This window comes from Varanus komodoensis, unplaced genomic scaffold (genome assembly GCF_004798865.1).
Source record: "Varanus komodoensis strain SLA01 unplaced genomic scaffold, ASM479886v1 scaffold32, whole genome shotgun sequence".
In the NCBI taxonomy this organism is placed as follows: domain Eukaryota; kingdom Metazoa; phylum Chordata; class Lepidosauria; order Squamata; family Varanidae; genus Varanus; species Varanus komodoensis.
The window spans coordinates 5,629,232-5,646,979 of NW_025335798.1; the positions used below are offsets into that span (position 1 = coordinate 5,629,232).

A 17,748-nucleotide genomic window follows, 5' to 3' on the forward strand; every position below is an offset into this window, starting at 1 on the left:
GTTAAAGATGAACGATATGATAAATACAAAAGTTTCCTCCACAGTACTTTAATACAAGTCAAGCAAGGGAGATCAAAGCAATGGTACACGCTGAGACTGAGGAGAGAGAAATAGATAAATATTAGGAAATACATGTTTAAGTGTTGCATCCTATGTTAGTCCTGTTTACAGTACACTAAGATTATGACGATATACTTTTAAATTTCCCAGTAGAAACATGGGAGTAACTAGACACATTCAATTAGAAAGCCTCTTTGGGGAATTCCAGCAAGATAACAATGGGTACAGACAGATGTCATATTTAATGTATTTAATGTAATATTAAAACGAGATTAAAACAAGATGAGATTTTGCTCATCTTCACAATGGGCTGTTTTGCATGATCAAACAAGCCATGGTGGTTGCAATAAGCCTATAGCAGGCCAGGGGTTATGTGACCCTTGTTTCCCTCTCAAAGAAGCCATGCTGACTCATGGCAAACTGCATTAGGGGTGGGGGGGGGCAATAATTAGAGAAATGATGGCTGGCTCACATAGCTGATTAAAACAAGCTTAATTTGATCATGCAAACTGGGTCAGTGTAAATGATGGACACAAGTGAATTAAACAGTGATTCAGTAAGCCAATGGTCTCACTGTTCTTGTTGTGCTTGAGGCAGGCTGTTCACCTTCTTTAAAGAAAAAAGAAACATCCCATATACCCAGTAGATTGAAAAGCAAAATTCACTCTTTAAAAGTTGTGAAACTGCTTTGGTCATGGGAGAGGCTGGCAACATAAGGAGCCATCAGCCAGTCAGCACGGTGAACAGGAAACTTCTGCTGCAAAATGCAGAATCTATTTTTGGTTTCTGTAAACTTCACCCAGAAAGAAATTTGTTTGTTTGAATGAAATGTGGTGAACACACTTTCAGAGAGGCTCTGCCACTCTTACATCTGCAAATTACACACCCAGTGGCACATTATCAGCAATGAATTGTGAGCAGAGGAATGAAAAAATTTGTGCTTTTCTACTACAGCATGGCTTTTAATACAGTTAGAGTGCAATCCTATGCATGTTTGGCTGGGACATGCAGGGAATCTTAGGACTGACTTTTTTCAATCTGAATGTGCATAGGACTACACCTTTTGTAAGCCTTACACACACTTTTCAGTATTAGGTAAATAAAGCAGTGTGATAAGAGAAAGAATGTAGAGTTTAAGAAGGCATAACAAAGGCAGATAGAAATAGCACCAGCATTTGGGATTAAGCTTCATAGAAATCCATAGAGTATGAAGCAAGAAGCCCAATAATGCATATTCTGGAAGAAAATGTACAGTTTTTGTAAATGCTGTGTAACTAACAGGCCTCAATACTACAGTATTTGATCGGGCACTATATGGAGTATTGGCTCCCTTCTCATTGCACAATACAGTCTATGCAAAAAGGCTTGTGTGAGATGCAGAAATGTTTGGGAATGGGAAGCGCTGGCCTTGCCATTGCAATCACCCCTCCTGCTTTCTCCTTTTTGCATGGAGAAAGGGAGCCAGGGAGCCCCACTGCTGCTTCCATTGAGATCAGGGATGAGGGGCAGCACATTTTACCGATTCTGTACATACTTTTGTTTTCTATTGCACTATTAAGGAAGGCTTCCGATTCACCATGGCTTTCTACCCACATCTTAAACCAGATGCTAATGCTGACACCCTTTCACAAGTATTATATAGACTTAAAATATGTGGTGACTTAATTATGGACCAGGGAGAAACTGCAAGGGACTAGCTTTCAGCATTCAGCTTCTCCACTTCTTTCCTAGAAAACTGTTCTTAGGACTCAAGTTTCTTGGGCATAATCCAACATTATGCATGCAAAGTTTCTCTTCCCTTCTGCAGCCCACCAGCCTTGCGCCAAAGGATTTTCCAAACCTCTCAGCAGATATGGGGAACCTTTGAAGGCTGCTGGAGGGAGGGAACATTTGAGGCACCAGTCAAAGGGTGTTTCTTTTGCTGGCAGTAGGACAGCATTGGACATAACCTGGGCACAGCACCTGTATCTCCATAGGCTACAGGTTATTGCATTTGGTCCTGTTTTAATAGAGTTTACTCTCAAGTAAACAAATCTCAGATTGCTGCTCTCTGCACCTGGCAGCTTCTGATTTTCAGTACAAGTACATGGCAAATGTTAGATGCAAGACTGCATTAGTGTGTGTATGTTAGAAGATCCATTTTGCAATGCAGGAAGCTTTGGAGCGCATGTACTCTTTCCATTCCCAAGTGAGTAACCCCAATAAAACAGGTGGGGGTTGTCACTAAACAATGTGCTTTAATAAAACTGAACAAGAGTCATTGATCAGACCAGGAGTATTATGAACCGGCCATACATATTCATCTTACAAGAAATGGTTGATTCTTACCTAGCACATCTTGTTTAATTTCATTTAAGACTCAAAGGACCCTTTTATGCAATCAGCAAAATCAAGTGGTAAAGCTACTCTTGGACTGAACCACATCAGATGGCGGGTAGGCTGAGTGTTTGAATGTTATAATTGGAAACAAATCCTGCACAGACTTTTCAATTACATATTACTTTTGTATGTGCAGTGAGTTGTTTCATCATTCAGAAATGCAACCATCACTAACATCCTGAACTAGTATAAACTACAGCTTTGTATCACATCATATGGGATAACTGCAAGGCAACAATAGAGCTCGGGGAGAATCTGTCTCCTGAATGTGATAGCTTTCCACAAAGAGTTAGTTTTTGATGAGAAGAAAGCATTTACATTTGTGATCATCCTTTCATTTTAAAGTAGTACCATCCAGGAAGCACTGCCCCAAGTGGTTTTTTCTGAATGTTTGGCTTCAACAGTTTAGCCCCTCACTCTGAGAGGATGTGCCTGCTTCCTGAAACCACCGTAAGTTCTTTTCTTATAAATATGGAGTGTCAGAGTCACTTGAAGCAAAAGCTCAGACAGCTGAAATCTCTTCACCCTGTGCTGAGCCTTTAGCAGACAGGCTACCTGAGACATTGTCAGAATCTAGTAGCTCAACGATGCTGTATGGGGAACAGTCTTCGAGGCCTATCTTGCTACAGAGCCAGCCACAGAATCCTTTCTCCATATCCCTGACAGCATGCCACCAGTGCCCAAAGGCCCAGGAGAGCTGAGTCACTGCAGTGTAGAGGCCCAAAGAGAAGGAGACCACCATGATTATGATCGGGTAGAAAATAATTAGAAAAGGGCAGAAGGTGATCTTGTGCCAAAAGGTCCTCTCTTCATTGTACACCAAGAAGACATTGTACCAAGTGATGGTGCCATAGTAAAAGGAAACCACAAAGGACATGACAAAGATGATGGGGAGACAGGCAAGGCTCCAGAGGAGGACATGGGGGCCCTTATCCAGCCCAACTTCACAAGCCCTTTTCCCTTCAGGAGTTTCTGGTTTTGGAGGCTCTTTTGACCTAGCCAGCTCCTGAAGCTCTTTGTCCGTGAGTGTCACGTGAATATCCACCATCTGGCCTTTCTTTTTTCCCCTTGTGATGGTTCCAGTTAAAGTAACATACCTGCTATCTAGAGGCATTGCCCAGGAACCTAAGAACAAGAACAAAAACAAAAAAAAAAAAACCTAAATCAATCCAAAGAAAAAACCAAATCAGAGTTTCATTTTCATACAAGTTTCATGACATTTTCTGCAATGAATATATATATTTGAAAACTGCACAATGCAACATATAAAAGAGAATTTGAGGCATTAGTTTTAAAAAGGTTTACTGCTTTTTGTGTTTTTCCAAAGCCTACTACCTTGTGTTGTTCACGATGGTAAATTCTACTGGTAAAATACAATGTATAAAGTGTGCAAACTAAACCTTTTGGAAGCCCTCCAGAGGTTTTGGTCTACAGTGGTACCTTGGCTCACAAGCTTAATCCGTTCCAGGACTGTGGTCGTGACCCAAATTGGTTGTGAGTCAAGTCAAATTTCTCCATAAGGGTCAATGTAAATAAGGTTAATCCCTTCTGCAACTATTTTTTTTACTCACAAAAATTTGAAGCAAAGTGACAAAGAACAACAAAGATCACAGCCATCTCCCCCCACAGTGATCGTGTGTGGGGGGGGGAGATGGGCATGATTGTGGGTGCGGTTGGGGGTGGGCATGCATGAATGCGCTTGGGCAGGCAACACGGGCGCAATCACGGCCATCTCCCCCCCAGCACAAATGCAGCCATTTCCTCCCCCCCCCCCCCGCACGACCGCAATCACGCCCATGCAGGAAAGGTGGGCGCACTTGTGATCGTCACCCAATGCAGAGTTCGCGACCTGCAGCAAAATTTTGCGACCCTATTTGGTCATGAACTGAGGTGTTCGTGAACCGAGGTACCACTGTACTGCTTCCATCAGCTGCAGCCAGCATAGCCAGTGCTAAAGACTGATGTAAGCTATGGGCTAAAACTTCTGGAGAGATAAATTGCTCAACTCTGCTTTAGAGTTGCATGGGCTCAAAGAATCCTGGCTTTGGGCCTCCCGTTGTCCATAGCTTCATGAATTTAATTGATTTTATTTTTAATTGAATGCTGGAGGTAAATAGTACAGAACAACTGACCCCAGTATTCTTGAAAAATACATGGAATATAAAGTGATTCAGGTTTCCTAAAAAGGTCTGACAAATTTTTTTGTCAGACTGCCTGGCAACAGTGACACATGCACTGGTTACCTCCCGTTTGGACTACTGTAATGCGCTCTATGTGGGGCTGCCCTTGAAGATGGTCCAGATAATTCAGATGGTACAAAATAGAGCTGCCAGGATGCTGTTGGGAACTGGTCATTATTCTCACATAACTCCAGTCCTCTATCAGCTCCATTGGCTTCCCATTGAAGTCTGGGCTCAATTCAAGGTGCTGGTTATTACCTATAAAGCCCTAAACAGCTTGGGACCAGGATACCTAAAGGAACGCCTTTTTCCCTATATGCCCTTCCGCCCTCTAAGATTGGCAGCAGAGGCCCTCCTCTGGGAACCATCTTTGAAAGAGGTTAGGAGACAGAGTACTTGGAGGAGAGCTTTCTCTGCGGTGGTGCCCTAACTATGGAATACACTCCCTAGAGAGGTCCATCTGGCACTGTCATTCTATACTTTTCGGCGCCAGGTCAAGACCTTTTTATTTAACCAATATTTTAAAGTTACTTAATTTTAATGGTATATTTATTTATTTAATTCATTTTAACCATGTTATTTTATACTCAGTTGTGGTGTAGCCGATGTATTTTTTTTAGGATTGGTGTGAGTTTAATGTTTGTAAACCACCCAGAGAGCCCTCTGGGCTATTGGGGTAGTATATAAATACAATAAATTAAAAAAAAAATTTTGAACACCTACTAGTGTCTGCAGCAAACCTATTAACTTGTAATAGATTTTCTTAATAAGTCTTTTACTGACTTTATACATAACTGCTCAATGGAAGTCACCATATCTAAAGAAGAGATGTGAAAAACTGCTGGGCAGGGAAATGAAGTTTTGGGGAGGGGGGATACTTCCCTCTCTTTTTTCCCAATTAAATCTCTATCTGTCTGCAAAATGGAACACCTGAACAACTTTGGATTGCAAAATATTTACTTCTACAATAATGTATACAATTTTTAAAACAAACTGTTCATATATTTTAGATAGCCCTTGCCCCGTTCTAAATGACTTCTAAAAATTACAAAGGAAGCAGGCTTTCTAGTAAGAATAGAAGAATACACTCCTAATAGGCCAGAAACTCTTCCCCACTTATGAGCTTAATAGCCTCTCCTTCAAACCAGATTTCCCTAAAATCCACCCCAAACAGTTCCTCAGAAACAGGAACAGATGCTGTAAAGCAGGGTGCCTCAGCGTCAAGCGCTTCCTGCTCCTTCTGGCTCCTGGGATGATTTGGTTGACTTAGGAACTCCTTGCAAGTTCCATCTGGTCAGACACAGAAGAGGAACCTAAGCTATAAAACCTGGGTTGCCCATATGATTGGTACATTAAATTTAAAAGAACAATTGATTCAAACAATAATCTTTGTAAACTGCCCAGAGAGCTTTAGTTATTGAATGTTATAAGTAAATGAAATAAATAAGTACACCAAGTACACCAAGTTTACTTTGATTTTTTTATTTTTAACTATAATTTTATGGGCAAACTAAGTTATGTACAATAACTTAAGTCTGAAGTGATTTTTGTTGTGTAAGGATTACTTAAAAAAAAGAATATTGCATATTTTCTCCAAATTTTCCACTTTATATGGGGGAATAAATTCCTCCCAGAGTTTCACATTTTCTGGAAATTTTACATCCTTAATTTAGAGGCAGTAGATCAGATGATGAAGTTTTAAACAGATACTAAAATAGCCTGATCCAGCAGAGACTATCTGCTAAATCAGGGTTCACAACCTATACATCTCTTAGATGCCTTGATCCCATCACAAGACGGATCCTCATACAGATAGTGCTTTCCCCACCACCGCTGAGTATGCGTGTGCGCATGCATACATGTGCATGTGCGTGTGCATGTACACTGCTCCTGAGCCAGCACCACACAAAGTAAAAATAGCTGTGCTCCACTGTGCTAAACACTGAGCACCTCTACTTCACAAACAAGACAGTATGTGGATCATTAGTCTTTTCTCCCAGCGGAGCATAGCTATCTGAAATCCAATTAGCACAACCTGCTATTTATTCCAAAGAGTACAAGCTCAGCATCAGTTCCACATACATCAAATGCTTGCTTTAATTTTGCTCTGAACATCTACACTTGATGAAGAACATGCATGCTTTTCTATATCACGTCTCCTGATAACATGGATGTTTACTCAGAGATGAGTCCTACTAGGTTCAATTGGATTTACTTGCATGCAAATGTGTATGCAATAATGGCATTAGTCTAAGAAAAAATTAAACCAAATAGTGCAATCTGATGCAGAGTTAGGTGCACCTAAAACCCTTATTCTTGACAGGCCTGGTACACTTAACTCTGCATATGATCAGTCTGAAGTATTTTTGAAACTACTTTTCCTGAGATTTTCATATAGTTGGACCAGAACAACACTCAGACCTCTATAGCAACTACTAAGAATTAACTTCTTAGACAACAGAAGCAGAAAAAACCTTTGGGTACATAGCATAAAAATGATGGACAAAAAGAAAACAGATCAAAATAAAATATTAATTTGAGAATTGCTTCCCAGTATAAAATGAAGATGCCATAGAACCCTCGTCCTTAACCCACCCACTCTCTTAAGGAGAAAGTAAACCATCAGCCACTTATTCCAAAGCATTTACCATCTCCAGTGGGGGGTCCCAAGAACTTGGAGCCTTCTTCTGAACTCCTCTCACCGCCATCATCCTCCACCTGTTCTTCTTCCACCTTGGTCTCATTCCCCGACCGATAAACAATGATTGATTCTGGACGTGATTCTTTCTTTCTTTTTTTCCTTCTCTCAGTGGTGGCTTCCCCATCGAAAGTCACTGCAGTTGCCACAGCCCTGCGTAGGGAGTTGCGGTGAGGGCTCTGCATCTCACCCTTGGTTTCCTTTAGCACTGGCTCCTCCACCCCACTGTTACTTTGCAGCCTCTCACTGGGCATCTTGGCAATTTAATAAGTAAATAAATCAGCCTTTTCTGTTCTTATGAGCCATTAATACTGATTTGCAAGAGGATTTGCTGCCTCGAATAGTAGCAACCGTTTGCAGCACTGAATAGACACATTCCATTCCTAACCTTAGAAAAGAGAGAAAAGAGAAAACAATCAGGGAACATAATGCATTTGCTAAAATAAAAAGAGCATCCTGTGGAACTTGGTAAACAAGGATTTGAACCAATGGCACTCATCCAGCCTTCTTTATCCTTAGACTGATTGAAATCAGTGGGACTCAAATTAGTCATAACCAAATTAAATTCTATCCATTTGAAATTTCTACTTTATTTGTGACTAAGTCTGGATCCAACCCAATATCTTTTAGGTCCAAATGTAGCCCTTCTTTTGTTTAGGCCACAAAGAAAGCAAATTAATCTTTTTGGCAAAAAGAAGACGAGCTTAAAAATTGCTCAGAATGTTTTTACTGTGGCTAATTAGAAGGCAAATGTTGAACCTGGGAGCCATGAATTCAACCCTGTACACAGCATAGGCTTGTCTTGTGCCCTGAACTAAGGAGTCACCACTTGGCCTAAAATACCTATATAATGATTATGGAAAATGGCAGTTTGTTTTCTGAGCTGCCTGTACTTTAAACTGCCCAAGGGAGTTTAAAGCACAGGGATGATGTTTGTTTATAGCCTATACCAGAGAATGGTAAGTGGGGGCAACACCACACATATCTAGAAAAATAGTGCATCTCTCCCCCTCCCTGCCTTGCTGGGCCCCTATGGTTAAGGTTTCCACATGCAGTTTTAACTGAGTCTTTGGGCTGTATCCAACGTTAATCCTAGTTAGGGTAGAGCAGTTACAGTCACATTGGGTAAAACCCATCAGCTGGAAATTAAAGTGAGGTCATGGTGCTGACTTGTCTCCATGAGGTTAATACTGTTAAAATTAATAGTTTACAGAAAACGTGTTAAGGATATAAGTATTCATGTGAAATGCACTTTTTATTTCTCATCTGGGAATCTAACATAGGATGATGTTCACCTGTGCAGAAGGGCACTTTGCCCCTTCTGTACTTCCCCATGTATGCTTTTCAGAGGCTGCCACTGCATTCATTTTCTCTCTTTTTGTATATATGATTATCTGTTTTTTATATACCACCCAGAAAATTTCAGCTATTGGCCAGTATAAAAATGAAATAAATACTATTAATGTTTACAACTACCTTGTGCCTTTTCTTTATACTGGCAGAATTTCCATGCAGTAAAATATGTATATCAAGTACTGGGAGAAGCACAATGTGTATGGAAGGATTCTGCAGCTGGTACCTGGGAGCTATAAACATTTTATTGTTTTCCATTTATGTTGGCATGATTAATTTTATTTGTGCCTTTGGAATCATTAATTTAATTCATGCCTCTGGAATCCATCTCTATGAAGGGCAGCTTAGAAACATTTTACGCAAGTAAATAAATAAAATTTATTGGCTGAAGTCCCATCTCTGTACACCCGACAAGGAAAAAGCCCAACATTCTCTGGTAACATCCTTCATACATTTAAATAAGTAGGTTGTATGCAGAGTTAGTCGTACCTAGAGCAGACTTATTTAAATCAGTGGGAGTTAAATTAGTTATGACTCATTGATTTCTATGAGTATACACGAAGCATGGATCAAGTCTGGATTCAGTCCTTTACCTATATTATTTTTTACACAGATAAATTCCTCCGCAGGAAATAAGGAATTATAAAATTTGCATATGCAAATTCATGTGTATATACCTAGAAGTGTTCCTAAAGATCACAGGAATTTATATTTTGATCCAAATGCATATGTATCAGAAAGTTTACAAGGATTCTGTCTTTTCCAATGAATGTACCACTGCCAAAGTATAGGCTTACACACAACCCTTCCTACATTATTTTATATGCAGTCCTTTATACAAATTTTCATCTGTGTATTAGAAAATGAAGAGAATTAAGATCTAAAAAGCAAAAATGTAGGAGGAGGAAAATGAGAATGTAGGAAATAATCATAAAGGTAGAACTTGCTTAACGGGCAACAGACATTAGCTTGTATGCAGGGAGCCCCAGGGAATGTTGGTTAAAAAAACACATGGAATTTTTAGATAGAAAGAAATCTACTGTTACTATGCAGAATGCAACTGCTGTGTTTGCAGAAATATCCAGGGTTTCCTGCTGAAATTGTAGAGTTTGTTGAAATTCTCAGCATTAGTTTCTAACAGCACAAAGTGTGAGATGTGGACAGATTTATTCAGCATCACAGGTTCTTGACCTGGAGAAGTGACAACTCATTAGTGCGTATTTAGTGTAGATATTTGTCAATATTTACCAAAACATTGACAAATAATTATCATGTTTGAATGACCAACAATGAAACGTGAGCATACAAGGCTGATTTCAGTGTGAAAGTGGCAATTAAGATGATTTGCAGAGGAATGATCTTCACTTGAAAACCAAGATTTCACTTTCACACCATCTGAGATTCATCAGCTGTAGAGGTGAGGGATGGGGGAAGAATCCTTGGAAATAGTTACATTGCCAAAAGGGAAGGGTTAGCAAATTCACATTCCATCAAATCTTTCTCCCTGAAAAATTACCCAACTATCATTAGTGGCTAGAGCAGGAGTTTCAGGGAAGAACTTCGGATAACTCCCAAGTGGTGCTGTCAACACAGTAATGGACTGCTATGAGGAGTTGTTAGCAGAATCCAAGCGTGGTTCAACTAGATGTTTCAAAAGCTGTGCTAACTCTGACCTTCAAAACGTAAAACTAGTTCCTGAGAGTCATTAATTTGTGTATCAATGTAACCTCTTATGCAAAAGCACTATGTCAAGACTGTTCCACTCTGGATTTACACCTAGAGCTAGGTTGGACCCAAGAAATGAGGACGTTTTTCAGCTCCACATCAAAGCTGACTGGGTTAAGATATATCCTGATAAAAGAAGAGTTTTGTTCATGGTTTGATAAGGCTCAAACATCAACAGAATAATGGCATGATGTTAATATCTAAGTTTGTATCTACCAATTGAATACAAGATCGTTATTATAGGTTACATGTGAGCACATTCGAATGAACTTTGGCAGATTTAAAAGGTGAGTTGCCTTAATATTAGAAGATGCATTAGCCACAACTATATTCCACATACAGTCTTATTGTTACTGTAGTGGACAACAGTGTGCTGGTTCTCCCAAGTTTTTAAAAGAGCTTTCCACAGTTACACTGTATTCAAATGTCATCTTCAAAGGATTATTGAAACCATTCTGCTAAGTCTACATTATGGGTTTTTTATGAACTGGACCCCTACATTTTAACCTCTATTGTGAACACTGGAAAATGTTCTTAATACCAAAGTTTTATCATTGTGAAAAATAGTTAGCTTTGAGGACAATACCATCCACAACTCAATGTTATTAATCATCCATCCAATACATCGTGTTTGATATGCAAATACTATTTTTTACACTTACAGAGTTCACAGGAAAAAAATACTTATCACCTACTTCAGAATCTCTTTAAATTTACCAGATTATAGCCCCAAAGGCACAATCTGAGATGCCTGTAAGCCCCAAACTTGGAGTATTATGAGCATCCTATGCAGAGCAAGAAGAGCTATGAAGACAGTCTTTATCTCCCCTGTCTTCCAGTTCCACATTTTGGCTGGATGGCCAGTTTGGTCATCTAACTGGGGCACTTGGAGAGGGCAGGAAGGAAACTGGAGCACCAAGAGAATACCTCATGTCATGCCCACTCTGTTCTCCTCCTTGAACTGCCGCTCCCTTGAACTCTCACTGAAATTCCATAAGTGTGGTTGTTGGGACCAAGAAGCTTTTGGGAGCAGACGAGGCAGTTACTTTCAGTGTGCTTTCCAGGTTCAGGATTGCACCAGCTCTTCAGATGAGGACTGTAATGGCTGGGAAATGGGGAGCCTGGAAATCCAGATGGTGGAAGAGGGTGAGGTTATCTCAAGGCTGCCATCTCCAGGTGCTCAGGCAGTCTATGGGAACAGAACAGTCTGTGGGTATGGAAGTGAAGGCGATGGACAAGGAAGAGGAGAAAGAGGAGCTTGTGCCCACTCTGGTGACTTCTAACCAGCATCGGGTTAGAAGGGCTACCCAATTAGAGGGCTTGAGTAGAGGGTTAGGGTTCCAGAAAAGGAGGGTTGTCAAAAGTAGTTTCTAGTTGGGTTCAACAAATCACTTTATTCATGCCCAGAGACTTACCTTGGCTATAGTATATTAGCTGTGAATTGGAAATAAAGAGCTGTTTTGCAAACAGACTGTCTGTTGCGTGAAACAAATAAGGGGGGGACCCAACCCTCAAAGGATGCCAGCTAGATTGTCTTCTGTATACACCCCATCACATTTTGAAATCTTTAGAGAAGGCCTTGTTAGCCACTGCACAACCAACAAAATGTCACCATGGAACATCAAGAAAATGTCTTCTCAGTGGTTTTTACTGCATTCTGTAAGAAAATGCTTAGGTTTATTACATTAAGTGGGATATGACTATTACAAATGAAATAAAAATAATTATTGGCTTCTCAGCTTGATACCTGTTGTTTGGCCCAAGTCATATCAAGACCCTAATTTAACTAACAGATGGGTTAAAAATTGGGATTCCAAAGCAGCCACTCCTAAAGTCCCCACCGATGCACATGGAGGGGAGAAGCACTCTTACTGTAGGTGCTCCAATAGTGAAGTGTGAGATGCTAAAGAAAAGAGAGGTCTTCCAATTCTTCTCCCATAAAAGGCCATGGCCCAGCTATCATACCATGTACAGTTGCTTGGAAAAAGTGCTGCAGCAGCCTTCCCCAACTTGGTGCCCACTAGATGTGTCTCATCAGCTCAGCCATCACACTCAGGGACGATGGGTGTGGTAGACCAAGCATCCTAGCCTAGAGTCATGAGACCGTAAAAGGCCACTTGAGTGAGGCTGAAGAAGATGATTTGTTTCTGGCTGGGGAGCAGGAAACACTTGAATAAACACTGCAGAAAGAGAAGAAACATTCACGTAATACTGGGAAAAATAGGTGGCTGATACATTTTAATATTTTTACAGGATATTTTTTGTTAGCGAAGGACAAAGTACACAGATTACTTCAACTGGAGAAAGTAACTGTGTAATAAATGCACTGCCATTTGATTAAGTAAAGGCAACTGCATAATGATAGTGATGACATGGGAAGCACCCAGATTTAAGTAGTTCGCAACATTTTATTCAACACAGAATACAGTGGCCTTGTTTTGTCAAATGTACACTGAAGGCTACATTTCCTCCTCCTCTAACCATCACCCACTTCAAAAGGACAAGTGGGAAACCCATAAAAGTTCTTTTAGGCAAAGAACACAAAAGGGTTTCAAATTCACTTTGAGAAGCTTGCTTTTGTGAATTACAGGAATGCAAGCTTGTGCCTCACTTTCATTTTGCCCCCCTTGAGGGCTTGTCTTCCCCTCTGCTGCTGCTGCTGCCGCCCCTGCTGCTGAATTCTCCCTGAATCACTTTCCATGCTGCCTGCACTTTCTACTTCTTCCACCAGAAACTTTTCCCAGAGGAAAGACCAAGCTATATCAGGATGGTTGGTGGGCACATACTTGCAAGAAACAGAGAAAGTGCCTGTGTGCGGCCTTGCCCACGGTCGTGCCTGAGCTCATGAAATCACTGAACCAGCATCACTTTTCAGTGCTTGGGGCCATCAAAGTCACACTTATTTGTTTGTTTATTTATGGATTTATAGCCTGCCTTTTTCCTACAAAGGGCTCAAGGCAGCTTATATCTCCTCCTCCATCTTATCCCCACAACAACCCTGTGAGGTAGGTTGGGCTGAGAGTCTGTGACTGGCCCAAAATCACCCAGTGGGCTCCATGGCCGAGCGGGGACTAGAACCGTCCGAGTCCCAGTCCCATGCTCTTAACCACTACACCACACTGGCTCACCACACATGCCTGCTATACTGTGCTTACCACTTGTATGTTTACCGTACAATGACGGCAGCATCAACTTATGATAATCATGGATAAGCTCTAGCAGAACAAGGACCACAGATCAAACATTCAACACCCCAATTGCCATACATTTCCAACAAAGTCAATTTATGCATTCAGCTAGGAAACAGTAAACGCTGAATCTTCCAATTAAGGTCTGAGCATGTGTGACCTCTCTCCTTCCAAAACTGTCAAGTGCAGCTAAATATAGGTCTCCAAAAGCAAGGGAATGGGAAATTAAATTATTCCTTTGGCCAATCCTATGCTGCTACATAGTAAAAGATTATTTTTTTAAAATAATTATTAACTGAAAGTAGGAGGGTCGCTATAATTCCTGAATTAATGCCTTTAATCTTTAAAAGCACATTTTTATCATTTATACTTGAGCAAAGGGAGTTGCAGACAGATCTGGCACTCTGAATGATGAAGACCAATTTCTTCTAGCCCAGATTTAGCATTTTTCCTGGGATTAATGAACTGTGTCATGTGGACCATCTGAGATATGTAGGGCAGCCAAAGGCAATAAATGGGTATTTCTCTATCATAACAAAGCACAACAAATCCTAAAGGAATATGGAATCAAAAAAGGTGGATAGCATAGAAGGGTGGTTTCTGGGTGTGGGGAATATGAAAGTGCTAAATTCCTGAATGACTCTTGCTGAGTTGGGGGTCATCTGTGAGCCTTTGTATGCACTTATTTGTTTACTGAGTCATCTAACATGTTTCACCACATGCAGCACTTGCTCCTGCATAGGCAGAAGCCACACCCAAATGCACAGTAATGCTTTAGCAACTACCAGTCAAATCTGCCTATATCTTAAGTGGACAAAGAACCAGCAACATTTCCCAAATACAGCATGATTAGAGGCTATACATGCCTGTCTCCTTTAATTGTGTCAGTTAAACAACAAGGACATTATAGTGCCTCTTGTTCCAGCAGCTGGTTTTTTGTTTTTGTTTTTTTTTCATAATCAGAAGTGAGCAGTTGCTTCTTCTGCTTCCGGAGAATTAGAGATCAAAGTTAAGAAGGCAGCTATGTTGGGTTGCCACATTGCCAACTGGACGTTCCCCCTGTATCTTTACATCTGCCTTAGGATATGAGCACTAACATTAAGCTTGCCTGAATTCTTCCTTAATCCTTTCAGCTGCCCTTTCCCTACCTGAGGATTCAGTTGTGCAAGAAACAGGCAGGAAAGGAGGCAGAGAAGGACCAAGGGAGGAGCACTCAGGTGAGAATAGACATGATGTTCCTATCCCAAGGCAGAACCAGATTTAAAGGATATGGGGGAGCCTCTGCATGGCAACCTGACAATCTGACCAGGCTGCTTTTCCACACTTGCTGTCTAGTTCTGTGGAGACCACAGCACTCAATAACTCAGTTTAGTGAAAATATGATAGGTTTACATACCCAAATGTTCCTGGCCCCTACAAAACCCACTGCCATGGGTCAACTGAGCAGTCTCCAAGGTGTCTCAATTGTTTCTGTATGTTTTACTCCTACAGTCTAACCTGGCTAATTGTCTGGTGTCCATTTCTGTGGAAGTGAATACCCTTATAGGTAACAGACAAAAATGCAGAACTATCAATTTTTCTATCTTTCTAATTATGTTTGAAGTAAAATATTCCTACTAATGGTTATTTTTTGGCCCAGACTTCCCCAGCCTGATTTTGGACTAAAACACCTAACATTCTTCATGACTGGCTATGCTGGATAGGGCTGAAAGCGGAAATCCAAAATATCTGAAGGATACCAGGTTGGTGAGGTCTTTGCTAATCAGTATCAGAATATATTCCCACTCCAAAAATGTTAAGCAAGCAAGCTGGCTTGAAGCCTCAAAGAATTGGACTAAAACTGTTTAATTTGTATCCCTGTTTTCTTCAAAAAAAAAAAAAAAGTAGGGGAGTCAAGGGAGGTCTTACTGATTCTTTGAGCTGTTCTGTTCCTATTCCAGTTCTTCAGAACCTGCATTTCAATCAAGAACCCTACACATGCTTATAAAGAATAAGAATAAATTCTGAGTGTACATAAAGGAAAGCATACCATAAAAAGAAGTGCTGTTTTAGGCTATAATCTTAAAACCTGAGAGCAAGGCCCACTGAAATCAATGGGACTTTTTCCTGTGTAATCATGCATAGGATTGTGTTGTCAGAAGACATTAGAGCTCATATGGATGATTCAGGCTGGTGGTTAATTCAACAGGGTTCCATTAGGACAACACTTCTAGGAGTGTGATTGAAAATACGAGGCTGGAATCTATAAGTCACTTGGGCAAGCAAACTGCACTTAAACCTGCTGTTCCATTGATTTCAGTGGAACTAGTAGTCCCATGTGAAGTATACTTATACAGATGATAGTCCCACTGTATTCAACAAGATCTACTTCTATCCTGTCATCTTTAAAATTGGGCCCTTCATATAACCACTTTAAGGGCTTCTAGCCACAGTGACTTATTGCTACTCTTGAAAAGTTCAGAGAGACTTGTGAAAATCTACAGCCAATTTTTAGAGAAATATGTCTTTAAAATGTCTTCCTCTCCAAAAGGCAAAGGCAAACAGCACCCACCAAAAGGTGTATGAAGGGTAGATCTGGCAGAGATTTTGGTATGGAGTGGTAATGTGTGCAAATGTTCATCTTACTAGCCCAGAATTGTGCTCTGGGCTAGTGAGTTGGACTAAGCTGTGCTTCACAAGCCTAAAGAGGTGATGATATTGGGAAGGAAGATGACAAACAACATCATTATAGGCCTATTATAAGAGAGTTATTATTTTAGCACAATGGAATGCCCTTTTACTTATATAGGAACCAATCTTCTACATACCTGGGTTGTTTGTACACATTGGGGTCTACTTGGCTCTGAACAGACATGATAGTACAAAGATAAAGCATTTACCCATGTAAATATCCCATGTTTGTTCCATCACACAACACAAATTTTTACTCTGAGATAACTATATGGGATGTAGAATTAGCTTGACAGCTCTCTGTGTCCTGGGTGGAGGTACCACTGGCATACTAATTATGAACTCACATGTTAAAAGTATTTATTTCCAATAATGCACACAAGGAATGCTTGCTTTTCCTGTGGCAAACATTCCATTCTTTTTGCACCTTTAATATCACCATCTTATATATATTTATTTAGAAGTCACACTGTGTCTAAAGAAGCTTACTCCCAGATAAATGTGCATAACCTTGTAGCCTAACAGTGCCATCCTATGCAGGTTTATGCAAATATAAGTTCCAGGGAATTCAGTGGAACTTAGTCCCACTTACATGTGTATATATTTTCAGGCTATCTAATCCAGAAACAAAGGTGGGTGGGTAGGTGGCAATCACATGTCTCTTTCTCAAGAAAATGAGTTCATGTGGTTGAATCATAGAAAGACCACCTCTGCTTTCCAGAAGCTGCTGCTAGAAAACAGCATTTGGATTAACAGCTTCTCAATTAGGAGACTAAAGCCTGGGAGAGCATTTCAATTTGCAGACAGTTTCCTGTTAGAGTGATCCAACCGAACATAGTAATAAATTCCCTTTGTTTAATTGTCAACAATGGGCTTCTGGGTATATGCACGAGGGAAGACATTTGCTGCCACACAAAGTTCCCCCACTCCGCTTTAAAATCCAGACCTACTTTAGCAGACCCAGACCTACATGAGGTTCCCCACACAGGAGTTTGCTTGCAAGCAAAGTTGGGGGTGTAGTTCTCTTTCCTTGCAGAGGATTCTTCAAATAATCAGGGGATGCCCCAGTTTGGGGCTCGGGGACACACTTTGGTAACTAATATTCACATATTCCAAATATGTCCTCGGTTGAGAGATTTGGAACAAACCTTAAGCTTCCGAATCACCTCCATGAATTGCTTGAGTAGGGAGCATCTGCTTCTTGAGAACATCATGGAAAAGGAATTAAGTTCATCAGAAGAATTAGTTCTAATGGGATCTTTGTCAGTAGGAATTACCTGGACACAGTTGCCTAGAATTGGCAGTCCTTGCATGAATTTTCAGACCACAGCTCTATTTACAAAGGAGTGTGGGCATGGAACGGAGACATCTGGTTTGCACCTGCTGTAATTAGAAGAAGAAAGAACATGCGGCCACCCATGCTGAAAAATTTAAAATCCATGCAATTAAACCCGCGCTTACCTGCTCCTGCAAGATCAGCGAGGCCTGCGGCTGG

General features: G+C 40.6%; 1 protein-coding gene across 1 annotated transcript; it reads right to left on the reverse strand.

The window, feature by feature from the left end:
• Positions 1–1,546: 1,546 nt before the first annotated feature.
• TMEM169 (transmembrane protein 169) lies at positions 1,547–17,559 on the reverse strand. Its single transcript, XM_044438285.1, has 4 exons — positions 17,531–17,559; positions 12,361–12,575; positions 7,268–7,705; positions 1,547–3,564 (listed from the first exon to the last, which is right to left on the reverse strand). The coding sequence occupies exons 3-4, from the start codon at positions 7,569–7,571 to the stop codon at positions 2,942–2,944; spliced, it is 927 nt and encodes a 308-aa protein (XP_044294220.1). The 5' UTR covers positions 7,572–7,705; positions 12,361–12,575; positions 17,531–17,559; the 3' UTR covers positions 1,547–2,941.
• Between the last annotated feature and the right edge of the window lie 189 nt (positions 17,560–17,748).